Source organism: Plectropomus leopardus, chromosome 14 (assembly GCF_008729295.1).
Source record: "Plectropomus leopardus isolate mb chromosome 14, YSFRI_Pleo_2.0, whole genome shotgun sequence".
NCBI lineage: Eukaryota > Metazoa > Chordata > Actinopteri > Perciformes > Serranidae > Plectropomus > Plectropomus leopardus.
In genome coordinates, this window is record NC_056476.1 from 13,686,524 (window position 1) to 13,699,789 (window position 13,266).

The window sequence follows — 13,266 nt, forward strand, 5'->3', positions numbered from 1 at the left end:
GTTATTGTGACTTTGGTATTTTAAAGGGTAAACTGGGATTCACTAAAGATACACAATAACACAAACTAAGTGTTCGAAGTACACCAGCAGCTACTGTTTTCTGCGAGCTAAAATGAGCTTTAACAAGAGAACAGTTTGAAAACTTAAGTTAGCAACAGCTTCCCTGTCAGAACAGGCTGTCTGAAAAGCAATTAAAAAAAAAAAATCTCAATAAGCATGCCCTTAAAATTTTTTTAGATACAAATATGTTTTGTTACTGACCCTGATCCACAGTACATTACTTAGCTTCTGTGTTGGACTCCAGCCTGCCTGCCCAAACTAGGGGCGCGACAACTGACATCTTCTGTATGTGATTCACTGTCTATCAACAAAAATTTGAACTATCCCCTCTAAGGCACATTTTAAACAGAAAAAGAGACACTTTTTGTCATAGCAACTGAATTTTTAATATTTGTAAGATATAAAAATCTTCATCTTTATCATACAATAACATCTTACCATAAATTTAGTCAAAGGAGGGAGAGTTTTGCCACCAAACAAGAATTAGAATATAACTTTGATCCCTTTTGAGGTAAGACAGCTGGTTCATAGATTATCGAGCCACACAAGTCTTCCCTTCTACACATGTACAGGCCGTTTCCTTTGCTCATCCTGTGTTGTTCATGTAAGACATTCTGCCTCACCTGTAGGCCCAGGCACCGCGCTGAAAGCAGGGCCTATCCTGTGAAGCTACTTACAATGAAACACACTCTCTTTTCTTCTGGACGTCTCAAATTGCGGCTCAATAAAATGAAAACAAGTTATACAGCAACAGAATCAATGGAATGATTTAAATATCACGTATGAAAGAGTTAAACACGAGACAGCTGAAGGTCTGTGTGATATTAACAACCAGTGATTTGACAGTTTTTTAAGCAGGAGAGAGGCTGTGTTGGAGTGCTTAAATAAAGACACAATCAGCCAAAATCCTCACTTTCACATCCCGAAACAGAAGGAGAGACCTGTACGGCATTAAGTCCATGGACTGTGATGTGCTCAGCGTGTCTTTTACTATTTTTAATCACCACGTTCTTTGGACAAAAAGAAAAAAACAAAACAATTAACAACGAAAGCAGCCAACACAGGAAACAGCGTCCAATATGCATTATCCAAGAAACACCGTGGAAAAGAAAACGAGAAAAAAAAAGCAAATATAGAATTTTAACATGCCACATTGTTCCTTGGGCAAGTTTTCTTTCACAGAAAGCCACCTATTTTACTAGTTTTTGTAGTAATAAAAATAATAGACATCTCAAATGGTTGCCAGCAGGTTGACCAAGCAGAGAAAAGGGAGCAGAGAGAAACAAAGAAGCCACATGACATCATCACGTCACCGGAACATGCACATGACCCTGCAGCATCCCGCAAGACAATACACACGCACACACTGCAAGTCATGCAATTGACACACACACACACACACACACACACACACGCAAACATACACTCACGCACACCCTCCCTGTATAACAAAATACAAGCATAGATTGACATTAACCAAAACATCAGCGTTTGACGTTTCCCAGAATCAACGCGTTCTGGCTGTACCAAAGCCAAAGAGGCATTTATGGCAGAAATGTTTAATATTCATGTTAATGATGCTCTTTCAAAAACATTTAACAGCAGTTGGACAGTACTGTGGTTTTGTGCTTTCGGCACAGGTTGATTTGGCAGCACAGCCGGTAATATAAAGCTCATCAACTTAACAAAGAGAACAGGAAGACGGACAACAAAACAGACAGACAGACAGGCGTGCAGCAAGCTGGATGACAACCAATCACAGCAATGATGAGGAGAGAAAACTTTCATTGTCACAATCGAGAAACATGGCTGCACCGAGTCTGTGGCTAGTCATGCATAAACACACCCACTCACACTCACACACACACACCCATACCCACACAGCACTAATACATCTGCCAAAAACCTGTAGCCACTTTTTTTTGCCCTCATTGCCCCCAGCTATCTTCACGATCTTTTGCTAGTCCAAGGAGACTAGCGGACAGCAGCTGACGAGCCTGAACTAGGAGGATGATAGCAGACAACTGATGTCACAAGATGGGGGCAGGACCACAGTCAGTGTTCCTTGGCTGGTAGAGGCGAGTGGACACTTGAGTCCACGTGCAAGCTGACTGGGTGGTTGGAGCCAGGAGGTGCGGTTTTGGTCAGTCTCCAGTGAGCCGATCGGTTGTTTTGAGTCTTTACAGGGAGGTGGAGGGGAGCTTCTTGACGCGCCTCTGGGCTAGGAAGGAGCTTTCAATGGGCTTGAGTTCTGGAGTTGGTTGGGAGTTCTTCAGGGCGGAGTAGGTGGCTGCCATTGCACCCTATACATAAACAGCAGCATGGTGATCGCAGCTCAAATAACCAACAATTTCAAAATGTGGGTATGAAAAAGAAAGCCACTCAACAGTAGTGAAAGTCATTTTAAAGGAATAGTTCATCCTCCAAATGACCATTATATATCTAGTACTCACTTTTTGTTATGGTGAATCTGTAAAACTTCATAAAATCCCAAAACATAGAAAATTCTTGATGAACTGACATTATAGGGGTCCATGTTCAACAACAGCAAAACCACACAGAAAAAGTCTGTTTACAAAGTCTAACACAACTCGTGCAGAACCATCCAAGTCTTGTTTTTCCAGTCATAAAATGACTGTTTTTGTTAATGGAGTCTGGCTTTGAAGAGAACATATAAAAGTCTAAACTCTAGTTCAGTTAACCGTCAGACTGGGCTGTCTGTTTGGGAATTACTACAACTGTATAAATAAGACTTGGATTATAGTGCATGAGTTATGTGAGAATTTGGATGTTTTTATATAGTATTGCTGTTGTTAAATGTGGACCCCGATGACTTCAGTTCATCACGGATTCTTTATTCACAGTAGGCATGCGAGAAAACAAAGCTCTCTTCACAAAGTTAGCATAACACAGGTTGAGTATTTCATATATAAATCGTCATTATGGGGGGCTGAAGTATTCCTTTAAGATCTGTTACCTTGACCAGTTTGGGGTCCTGGAGTGGGAGGTGGCTGTTGGGTAGTTTGTCTCTCTGGGCGATCCAGGGATGTTTGAGGACCTGCTTAGCAGTCAGTCTCTGATGCGGGTCCACATGAAGCATCTTAGACACAAGGTCCTAAAAGGAAAACACATCAAATATGACAGATGCTCCAAAACCATTTTTACCTTCTGGACACCAATACCTATACTTGCATTTTGTCTAATACAGAGTATCGATACCAAGAGGTTAAAAAAATAAAAACATGGATGTGAAAATATTGCTCTATTTGTTGTATGGCATGACACAGGTTAAACCCCTTGTAAAAACATGAATAAATACATACAGAGAATTAATTCTGTACACATTGCCTTTTGCTGGGTGGTGGCAAAGAGGAATGTATTTAAGAAAAAACTGACATTTTTTCCAAAAACTACTTCAAAATTAATTGACTAATTATGTGAAATTGGTTCAATGCATGGAGTGGTGAATTCGCTGGTACCCAATCCAGCATTTAAGGCAGTATCAGGGGCATTTCTAATACTGGTATCTGAACAACTCTGCCAAATATAAAATTGTGACAGAAGGAGACTGGAGTTATCTCAGAGGGTCATGAGCAAAGGAGCCGTCAGTCAGCTCTACCTTGGCAGCCTCAGACACAGTGTCCCAGTTGCCACCAGACAGACTGAAGCTACCATTGCCTATCCTGCTCAGGATCTCATTTGGAGTGTCCTCAGGTCCATTGGCAAATGGAGTAAAGCTGGAAGAAGGAAAGGAGACAAAGGACAGAGTGAGTATAAAGGGCACTGAGACAGAAAAAATATGTTCAAGAACAACAAGAACAAGGTGCAAGTCTTGGTATTCACCCGGCCAGCATGGTATACAGTAAAACTCCCAGACTCCAGATGTCACATCCTTCATCATAGCCTCGACGCTTCAACACCTATAACAAGGTTCAATTTTAATTTAACACTGTAAAGTTTCAATTTAGCATCATTTAAGGTATGAGAATGGCATGGGACTCTGCTCACCTCAGGGGCTACAAAGTTAGCAGTGTAGCATGGGGTCATCAGTAGGCCGTTGTTGGCACGCAGTTGCTTTGCAAAGCCAAAGTCACAGATCCTGATAGACTCTGGATTCCCTGACTCGTCAACATAGAGGATGTTGCTGGGCTTCAGGTCTCTGTGCACCACCTGGAGGATGAAAGATAAAAGGACGGAGTGATAAAGAAAGTAGAGAGTAATGCAAGTAACTGGGAAAAGCAACAGACACTGAATACTGAATGATAAGATACTAATAAGGCTCATCAGCTTGTGTTTTACTGATTTTAACAGTAAAATTCTCTGATTTTTTTTTAAAGGGGATGATTGGTTTACAGGGCAAGTTGAGTATTTCTCAACCCAGACCCCCTTTTCCCATGTTTTTTTGTGTCTAAGTGACCAATGGGAACAACAATTTTTAGTTAGTTCAGGCAAAAAAGTTGCAATGTAAACAAACTTGGGGAATTTTTGCACTGTCAATGCACGTCCATTTAAAGTGTTTGTTTTTGTCAACTCCAGTCTGAAATTGTTATTATCAATATCTGACAACATTATGGAAAGGATTCCTACAGAGATAGACCTTTTTGTTAAACAGTAAGATCCTTCTTGTTTAACCAGTAACAACCCCAAATTAGCTATTGCCAAACCCACCTAGGTCTGTCTCTGAAGGGTACCTGCCCATAATGTTATCAGACACTTAAAATAACAATCTGAGCCAGTCAGAGGCAAAAACAAGAACTTTAAGTAGATGTAAATTGGCAGTGCGAACAGTGCAAACACGCCCCAAGCATTACAGCCAATACTGTACCATTTTCAAAAACTGTCGTTCCTGCCAGTCACTTAGACACAAAAACACACCTAAAGCACACTGTTAGTTTATCTCTTAGTCCTCACCCCCTGTGAGTGCAGGTACTCTACAGTCTTGGTGATGGTGTGAAGCACAGCGCTGGCCTCCCTCTCTGAGAAGAACTTCTGTTTGAGAATCCGATCCAGCAGCTCTCCTCCACGCATCAGCTCCGTCACCAGGAACACCTGCTTACCGTTGTCGTACACCTGAAACAGAAACACAGAAACAAGTGTGCCGATTGTCACCTAATGTGACATTTGGCACACTTTATGCCTGAGGCAAAAAAGTGTGTGTTTTTATACTCACATCCTTCAGTGTTATGATGTTGGGGTGCTGTCCATATCTCAGCAGAATCTCAATCTCCTCAGAGGGGTCTGTAGCGGGCTTGTCAATCATCTGTTAATCACAAAACCAGTGGTGATACTAATGCCCCTTTTCAAAAGTCATGGACTGACTTGGCTTGGTTTTGTTAGGTTTGGCTCTTCAGCCCAGCTCTGCAGGTTTTTGCATCTCCAAAACTTTTTATTTCCTATAGATACTTAAAAGACCCTAGTTATTTTATGTAAAACAAAATAATTTTATGTAAAAGCTTTAATTGTGAAAATGCAAAAACAGGACATGCTGGGTTGCCTCACAGTAACTGAACAGACTTCTATGGAGCTGAACGTGAACATGAAAGCGTAAAATAAAGCAGAGATCTGAAGTACAAACAGGACGCAGGAGAGAAACTAAACTTCAAATCACATAGATTCAGTCAGATGCTACAAAATTACTGAGAGCTGAACACACAGAGACTTTTAAATTCTTTTCTCTCTGTTCTCCCGTACAGACAGGTGAGTGGAGTCTCGCCATTCACACATTTGTTTGAGGGGTCGTCAGGAGTTGGCTGCAGTCGGAGAAACATCTCTGCTACCTGCTCGGAGGCATATGAGTGTGCTTTTGGAACTATCCAAGAGAAGGTCAATCATGGCTCGGCAAGTTCAAAATTGACAAAAGAAATTCAGAATCTGCGCAGCATGGTTTGGCCCGACAGCCAAAAGTGACTATGGAAAATGCCCAAAAGTTCATACTTCAAGAATTCTGCTGAAGATTGGCCAAATGACTAGAACTTCTTTCTCTTCTTGAATTTGTGGAAATCCTGACACGGTTAATTAATGTGATAGCTTGGGATTTTTGACATGGGGCTACATGAGATACTTATGTATATTCAATGTATTACATAGAGTAGCTGATGGTCGGCTCGCTCCCGGTTTGCAGAAACATACGGGGCACACACCCCACAGCTCAGCATTAGACTGCAGTAGAGAGGGGTTGATATCAAAAAAGTGTTTGAGCCTCTTTAAAAAAGGCCTATCTAAAGAATACAATATCAGTCTAAGTGGACGTTGTATTGAGAGTGTTTTCAGCGTCAGTTTCATTTCAGTCGGATCCCGTAACAGCTGCTAACAGCACTTTCTGACTCAAACAGCTGGCCAGCAGCAGATGAGAAATGCCAAAGGAAAAGGCTGTGTGACGGCGAGGTAAAGCGGTGAAAATACTCTAAATACAGCATCCTCCTAGACTGATATTGATTTTTTTGGTAGATCTTTTTTAAAGTGGCTAAAATATGTTTTAATATTAACCCCTGGGTGGTGCGCACTCTGTCTGTTTCTGCAAACCGGGAGCACGTCAACCACGAGCTTCTGTATGTAATACACTGACTATACATAAGTATCTCATAAAGCCCCACTTCACAAATCCCGAACTATCACTTTAATATAACTCACAGAGCTTTTTTGGAGCAATTTCATATAGGAACTATTTTCTTTCTACCGAACTACACTCACCAACCGTACAACTGAGCAGAGGGAAGTGTGACTTCTGGAAAGAGACATTGCTGTTGAGTTTTTTAAATGTATTTTTTTGGCACATTGAGCACCACAAGCCAAGTGCCATTTATATGAAAGAGGAGGCAGCCATCTTTACGGCTGAAATCTTGTACATTCTGCAACTCTCACCAAAACAATCTAGACTGATAAATAGCACTACAGGTAAGAGGAAAAATATGTATTTTTGATTGTGTGGTGAATTGTCCCTTTACATGGTATCGAACTGTGCGTCGTGCTGTAGTTGCACTTTTGGGTCACGTTAGGGGACTCTTTTTCTTAATAAGTGTATGTGTGTTCATACCTTGACAGCATACTCTGTGTTGGTAGTTTTGTGAATGCAGCGTTTACAGACAGAGAAGGAGCCCATGCCAATGTCCTCCTTCAATATGTAGCCGTCGCTGAACAGCAGGTTCTTCCCGTGTAATTGCTGCAGAGGAAGAGGGGCGGTGGTGAGTGAAGGTATGGTGAAGTGACAGAGCTGATGAGGTAGAGGGGTGTTGGTTTTCCAGAGGAGTAGAGTTAAATCCTCTCTTTCTAGTGACATTTCTTATTCTCACACTAGTTGTAAAACTGTCTCTCTCAATCTAGCCCACAGAGTTAATTAGCGCTCCTGTCAGGCATGAAACAGGATCTGAAGCCAGGTATTTCTGTTAAGCCGTCTCATTCCCTTCTTCTCCCCGTCTACTTTACACACACCTTGCACATCTCTCTGTCTTTAGATAGCTGCGTATTTAGTTATAAAACACAGAAGAAGTGGAAGTGAGGAAATCAAAAGATTTTTCGGCTTGTTTGAAACTGGATCTCCTGGTAGTTACATTAAATGAAGAAAAACACACTGCAGAAACTTGTTATTCTGACCTGGCACACTGGGTGAGGTGTGGGCTTGACCGGCTCGACTGGACAGTCCTCATCCAGCAGAGTTGATGCAATAAAGCTGAAGCCTCTGAAGAGCTGGTGAGCTCCAGCGCTGGGGGGCACGCCAGGGGAGTCTGGAAGAAAGTGAAAGTCAAGTATTGAAAAAAAGTAAGTGAAATGCCCTTGAAGAGATGTTGTAGAGATGTCCACGTTCCGTGTTCAGATATGCTAAGTGCAATAAACCACACTTGCAGCTTATGTGTGTTTTATGAGCGCTGCTACAAAGTGTAATGGCATCTTAATGGTGCTAATCATGTGTCTCCTTTAAATAAAAATTGGATTTTTTTTTTTAAGCTGAGAGAGGAAAATATAACTGCTTTCACAGAGGAAATAGACATGGAGTCAACTAATATCGGCCGGACACCAAATGACCTTTCAGGTGATTTTACTCTTGTATAAAATCTCCAATTCGGCAATAATCATTGGTGCGAGCTTCTGTGATCCTAATCATTTTGTGTAAGGAGGTCATAAAAACTCAGTCCAAGCGTATTTGCATCAGTTTTGTTTGCATCTTGCCAGTCCGACAAAATAAGGCAAGTTTGATATTATTGTAAGTGCTCTCTACAGCGCCAAAGAAGACGCAGCAAACCAGGTAGACTGTAAGAGTGGAGAGGACACAAGAATGTGAACAAATCTGATTTCTCTTGTGCTGTGCAAAATAGGGAGAAATTGGTGGAGCTGTGGAGTGACCACAAGATGCTGTTTAATTCACCGTGTACCTGATCCACTAATTAGCACTTTTTAATTTTAATATTAGATCTAATCTTAACTTCTGAAACAGTTTTTTCTTTCATTCCCATTGTCTCCTCCCACTAAAACAGCATGGCAAACCAACTTGTGCTAGTAGTGAGTTGAGAAAACAAAATGCAAAATATAAAGATTGTACACAAATACAGTTTATCTTTATAGATTTATACTGATGCCAAACTGACAATAATACTAAAATACAAATCGACATATGACACGCTTTATCTTGTGTTTCTACAATTAAGTGTCTTTGCGGAAACGTAAGGAATTTTTAATATGTCGTCTTTCTTAAAGGGAGTTTGTTTAAATATCTGAGACCAGGAGCAGGATTGGAAATAACTTCAAAAAGAATATAGTTGAAGTTTTGCAAACAAAGATCCTGCAAGAACTGATCAAACGGTAAAAGGAAGCAGCGCTGATCAAAAATAAACCGAAATGCTGTTGTGTTGTTTTCAGAAATGTTTTAGCTTATTGTTTAACTGTAATACGAGATTATTTGTTACCAGCCGGCGGCCATTGTGTCAAACGGTGAAATTTATGTTACATCACCCATTTTCGGGAGCATTTATTGGTCTTGGTCGCAATGCTGGTAGTTTTTTGTTTTTGTCAAAAGTATTTGCATCATTCTACTGCATATTTTTTCAAGAAAAAAAATAAACCCCAAAACAAAACAAAAACATCTTTCCAGTGATGAAATACTTCTTTAAGTCTTCAAATGTCTTTTCAAAGTCTTCTAGTGTATAGTAGGCATAATGGTAAACATGCAGCTTCGATCAGACCTTTAGGGGTGCGGGAGGTGAACTCAGAGTCAAAGTAGAAGGTGTCATCTGGACGCGCCACTGCTGGTCTGAACGGAGGTTTTACTTCTCTTCTGAAGAGTTTCTAAAAGGAATAAAGAACTCTTAATCACACCATGTAGTTGAAGGTTTTCCTCCCACAAAAAACTGATGGTTGCTCTAAATGAAAATCTCCTGGCTGCATTTATTACTGTGCATAAATAAAAATATCTTTGACTGTCCAACACTCACGTTCCAGTCTATGGTGGAAAAGAAACCATGCCGTTTGATCTCCTCTGCACCATCAGCACCAGATCCTGTCAAGAAACAACAGAAAATCTCAACAAATGACACAAGCAGTATATGGAGAAACAGAGCTAGGTAGCATATGTTACATATGTTGGTACTAACCCAGTCTGTTGGCGGGGTTCCTCTTGAACAAAGCCCTGAGCAGAGACTGGGCCTCTGCACTCAGGAACTGAGGCATTCCCAGACGTGCCCTGTGGGGAGAGACAGACGGCATGCAGCTCGAATCATTTCAACACATATCGAGAGAGGCATTTTTAATATGTCACAACTGGCATCAGTGCTGAATTGCTCTTCAGTCTTGAGAGCACTCACTTCAGAATCAGGTTCATCGTTTCTTTGCGGTCCTTCCCTTGAAATGGCAGCGCTCCAGTCAACATCTCAAACTGGGAGACAGAACATACAACTGTGATATACATGTAAATACTGCATGTGCAGTAGAATACTTGCATGGCAGTGTATAATATAGAAACAAAAATATTTACATTAGTATCGGCTTGAAAATGATATACATATAATATTAAATGTTTCTGCTCACCATTAGTACTCCGAATGACCACCAGTCGGCACTGTGGTCGTGTCCCTGCCTGTTCACAACCTCCGGTGCCATATACTCCACAGTACCACAGAAGGAATACGCTTTCTTCTCATGATCAATGGCTTCTTTACACAAACCAAAATCTGAAAAACACACCACAAGAATCAGTCAGCACATCAGTGTCAGAGTGTAGCACCTTTCTGTAGTGTGTCATTCTGAGTGATTTACATATAATCTGATATGATGATGCATCTTTTGTCAGTAATTTTACGCGGTTTAGTGTTGTCACAAAACTGACATTTCTAACTTCAAAGCAATACCTTGAAAAATATCAATATTATTTTTATAGGAAAAAATGACATTGAAGGCATACAAATTGCATTTTTAATTTAAGATAAATAAAACCAGGCTTTAACATAACAATGGTGACTATTCCTTTCTTGGTTGGTAGCAGAGAACAGCAGACTGACCGTAGCCAACGTTAATAAGAGAGAGTGAGAAAGAGCAGCTGGCACAGATGTATCAAAACTTCGGAAATGAGTATTGGAACAATTTCAAATATTCAGAATCAATATGGCAAAAATAATAAATCACAATTATTCTGATCTATACTGAAATCATGATTATGTATCATGACACAGGGTGAAGCACATATGCTCATCACATATCATATATGACTTGTTCTCTTTTAAATCTGAAATACTTCCAAACAATAGATGATGATTGGCGATGTTTGATGATTTTAGTTTTGACCATCTGCAGTCTCCACAGCGTAGCGGACAGCTCATCCGCAGCTCGTTGATTTGATATGTAGCAGATTTTTCTATGAGCAGAGCATGCATTTTTAACATAAATCTCACAGTCAATCTAGTTCATTTAATTGCGGGAAGCCCAAAATCATGATCGTGATTAATATTTGATGAAATGTGCAGCCCGAATCAAAAGGTATTGATAAATCAATATTTTGACGACACAACAGCACTTTTAATTAGTGTCAATATGTTTAAGTTAATAAAGTATAATAGCAGTATTTTACAGCACTTTACATTTGTCTACATTTTTTCCTCAGTGTGACTTGTTATAATTGCCTCCCTATAATCTGAGATGGTCACCTTAAGTTTAATGGTAGCAGGATCTGAGAGTAAATAAGTGGCTGCGATTATGGATGACGGCAGAGATAGATAGAGAAGATAAAGCATAATAATTAACTTGTACAGGCCCATGTGAATGCAGATATCTGAAGTCAGCAAGATAAGGCTGTCACACCACTGTGAGTAATGAAGGTCAGCAAGGTAGAGGAGAGGAAAGTGTATATGTGTGTGTGTGTGTGTGTGTGTGTGTGTGTGTGTGTGTGTGTGTGTGTGGGTGTGTGTGGGCGGTGTGTGTGTGTGTGTGAAGGAAGGAGTGGGAGACTCACCTGTGAGTTTAATATGTCCCTCTTCATCCAGGAGAATGCTAAAAAAGAAAACATTGTCAATGTTAGAATAATGTGTCTCTGAAAGTTTGAAAAACACACTTGTTAAAATATCACACACTGCACATTCTGCTGGAGTCTGAAATATAATAAAAATAACCTCTATAATTTAAAGGCACCTTATTGATTTTTTCATCACTAGCAGCATTGCACAGCTGTAGAGGTTGGGGAATGTATGTCAACAACTGGTGGCATTAATGTACCATAAAAAGTAGCCATGTCCCAATTAAAATGGAAAAGACTACTGATGCAAACAATGCAAGGTTCAAAACTTAAAAAGGCAACTTTTTAATGAGCAGGTTTGCATTCAAAATGTTTGTACGGTCTGAGGGAAACATAGAGCATTTTGCTGAGGAATGATAATATCTGAATGTTTAAAGTGCAAATTGAAAACTCCACTAGGTGCCTTTAAAATGCAGTACAGTAGAATAACTTGTAAGATAGCAAGGTTTTGTTTTAACTCCAAGCACTGAATAAAAATGGATTTGCAGAACCATCTGGGACGCCATAAACATACACTGCAGCCTTAAATTTTGGACTGCGGTGTGGAAACATTGACAGTTAAAAAGCACCAGTCTGAAATGTAAAAGAGGTAAAAAAGAGGATAAATTGCATTTCCCAAGTTGAAGGAGCTGACTGGACTGCATTTCACTGTAGTTGTACCTTATGTATGATTTCACGTGACATATAAATTGACTCACTGATTGAAAACCTCATCACCGTTTGTCCCTGACTATTGCATGACTTATTAGATTACTGCAAATAAAAGCCTCTTCAGAGGGCACAGCAGCAGAAATAACAGCTTTTTAATAAAGACTTTGACAAAGGTGGAACAAAGTCATTGTTTTGCAAGTTATTGAGCTTGCAAGTTATTAAGTCTCAGGTCTTTGCACTCTATAGTTTCGAGTCCTAAACAAGTCACATTGCACTCTTCACCAAATGTAACGCAGTTTTAACAACAGAGTCATCAACTGTTACATAAAAAAGTTTGTTGAAAGTTGTTGCTTTTTATGTTGACCACCATATTGTTTTTGTACGTGAAAGAAATTTTCCCCATCATTTTGTCCAGCAGGCGCTCAGTAACATAATCTTAGTTCTTCATGGTTCTGTTGTGCAACTTGACTGGAAGCTTTCAGATTGGTTTAAAATGGACCTGGGGCATTAAGTGTGCATCTGCTAGGAATAAATAGTGCTAACATTAGTTGACTCAGGATTACATACTTTTTAATCTTTGGGCTTTGGGGAAGGTATCCAGTATTTTCAAGTCAAAAGGTTTAAGTCCAAGTAAAGTCATGAGTCATAGGTTTTTGACTGTCCAAATGAGACTCGAGTCCACACCTCTGGACTTCAAGAACATAAACAAATGTCTTAGTATAATTCCACAGTTTAGGATGTATCAGATGATATATGAGATTTGGCTTTACAAATGTCAAACTGTGCCAAGTTTGAGGGGTTTTTTTTCTTACTCATGCCTGGTCCAGTCTAAAAATATTAGAGTAAAAGGTTAATGATGATGCTGCACAGGACTCCAGCTCCAAGAGGCATTGTTCATTATATGTTTACACATGCTTCTGTGACTTCAGTACGTCCATTTGCTCTTACTTTTCAGGCTTGAGGTCCCTGTAAATGATGCCCAGGCTGTGGAGGTGGTCCAGTCCTAGTGCCAGCTCTGCAAGATAAAACTTCACATCCTCCTCTGTGAACATCACCTGGGAAGC

General features: G+C 40.1%; 1 protein-coding gene across 3 annotated transcripts in view; it reads right to left on the bottom strand.

Annotated features, from left to right (window-relative positions):
• Positions 1-421: 421 nt before the first annotated feature.
• Positions 422-13,266, bottom strand: part of rps6ka1 (ribosomal protein S6 kinase a, polypeptide 1) — a 65,958-nt gene continuing 53,113 nt past the window's right edge. For all 3 annotated transcript variants that reach the window (XM_042500186.1, XM_042500187.1, XM_042500185.1), the window contains 16 exons: positions 13,151-13,257; positions 11,492-11,529; positions 10,075-10,217; positions 9,852-9,922; positions 9,642-9,730; positions 9,483-9,547; positions 9,234-9,336; positions 7,651-7,781; positions 7,094-7,219; positions 5,231-5,320; positions 4,972-5,130; positions 4,069-4,230; positions 3,904-3,980; positions 3,680-3,797; positions 3,038-3,175; positions 422-2,363 (listed from right to left, as the gene is read on the bottom strand). In XM_042500186.1, the coding sequence (XP_042356120.1) occupies positions 2,241-2,363; positions 3,038-3,175; positions 3,680-3,797; positions 3,904-3,980; positions 4,069-4,230; positions 4,972-5,130; positions 5,231-5,320; positions 7,094-7,219; positions 7,651-7,781; positions 9,234-9,336; positions 9,483-9,547; positions 9,642-9,730; positions 9,852-9,922; positions 10,075-10,217; positions 11,492-11,529; positions 13,151-13,257 (1,740 nt within the window). In that variant the 3' untranslated portion in view covers positions 422-2,240. The remainder of the gene's footprint in view (positions 2,364-3,037; positions 3,176-3,679; positions 3,798-3,903; positions 3,981-4,068; positions 4,231-4,971; positions 5,131-5,230; positions 5,321-7,093; positions 7,220-7,650; positions 7,782-9,233; positions 9,337-9,482; positions 9,548-9,641; positions 9,731-9,851; positions 9,923-10,074; positions 10,218-11,491; positions 11,530-13,150; positions 13,258-13,266) is intronic.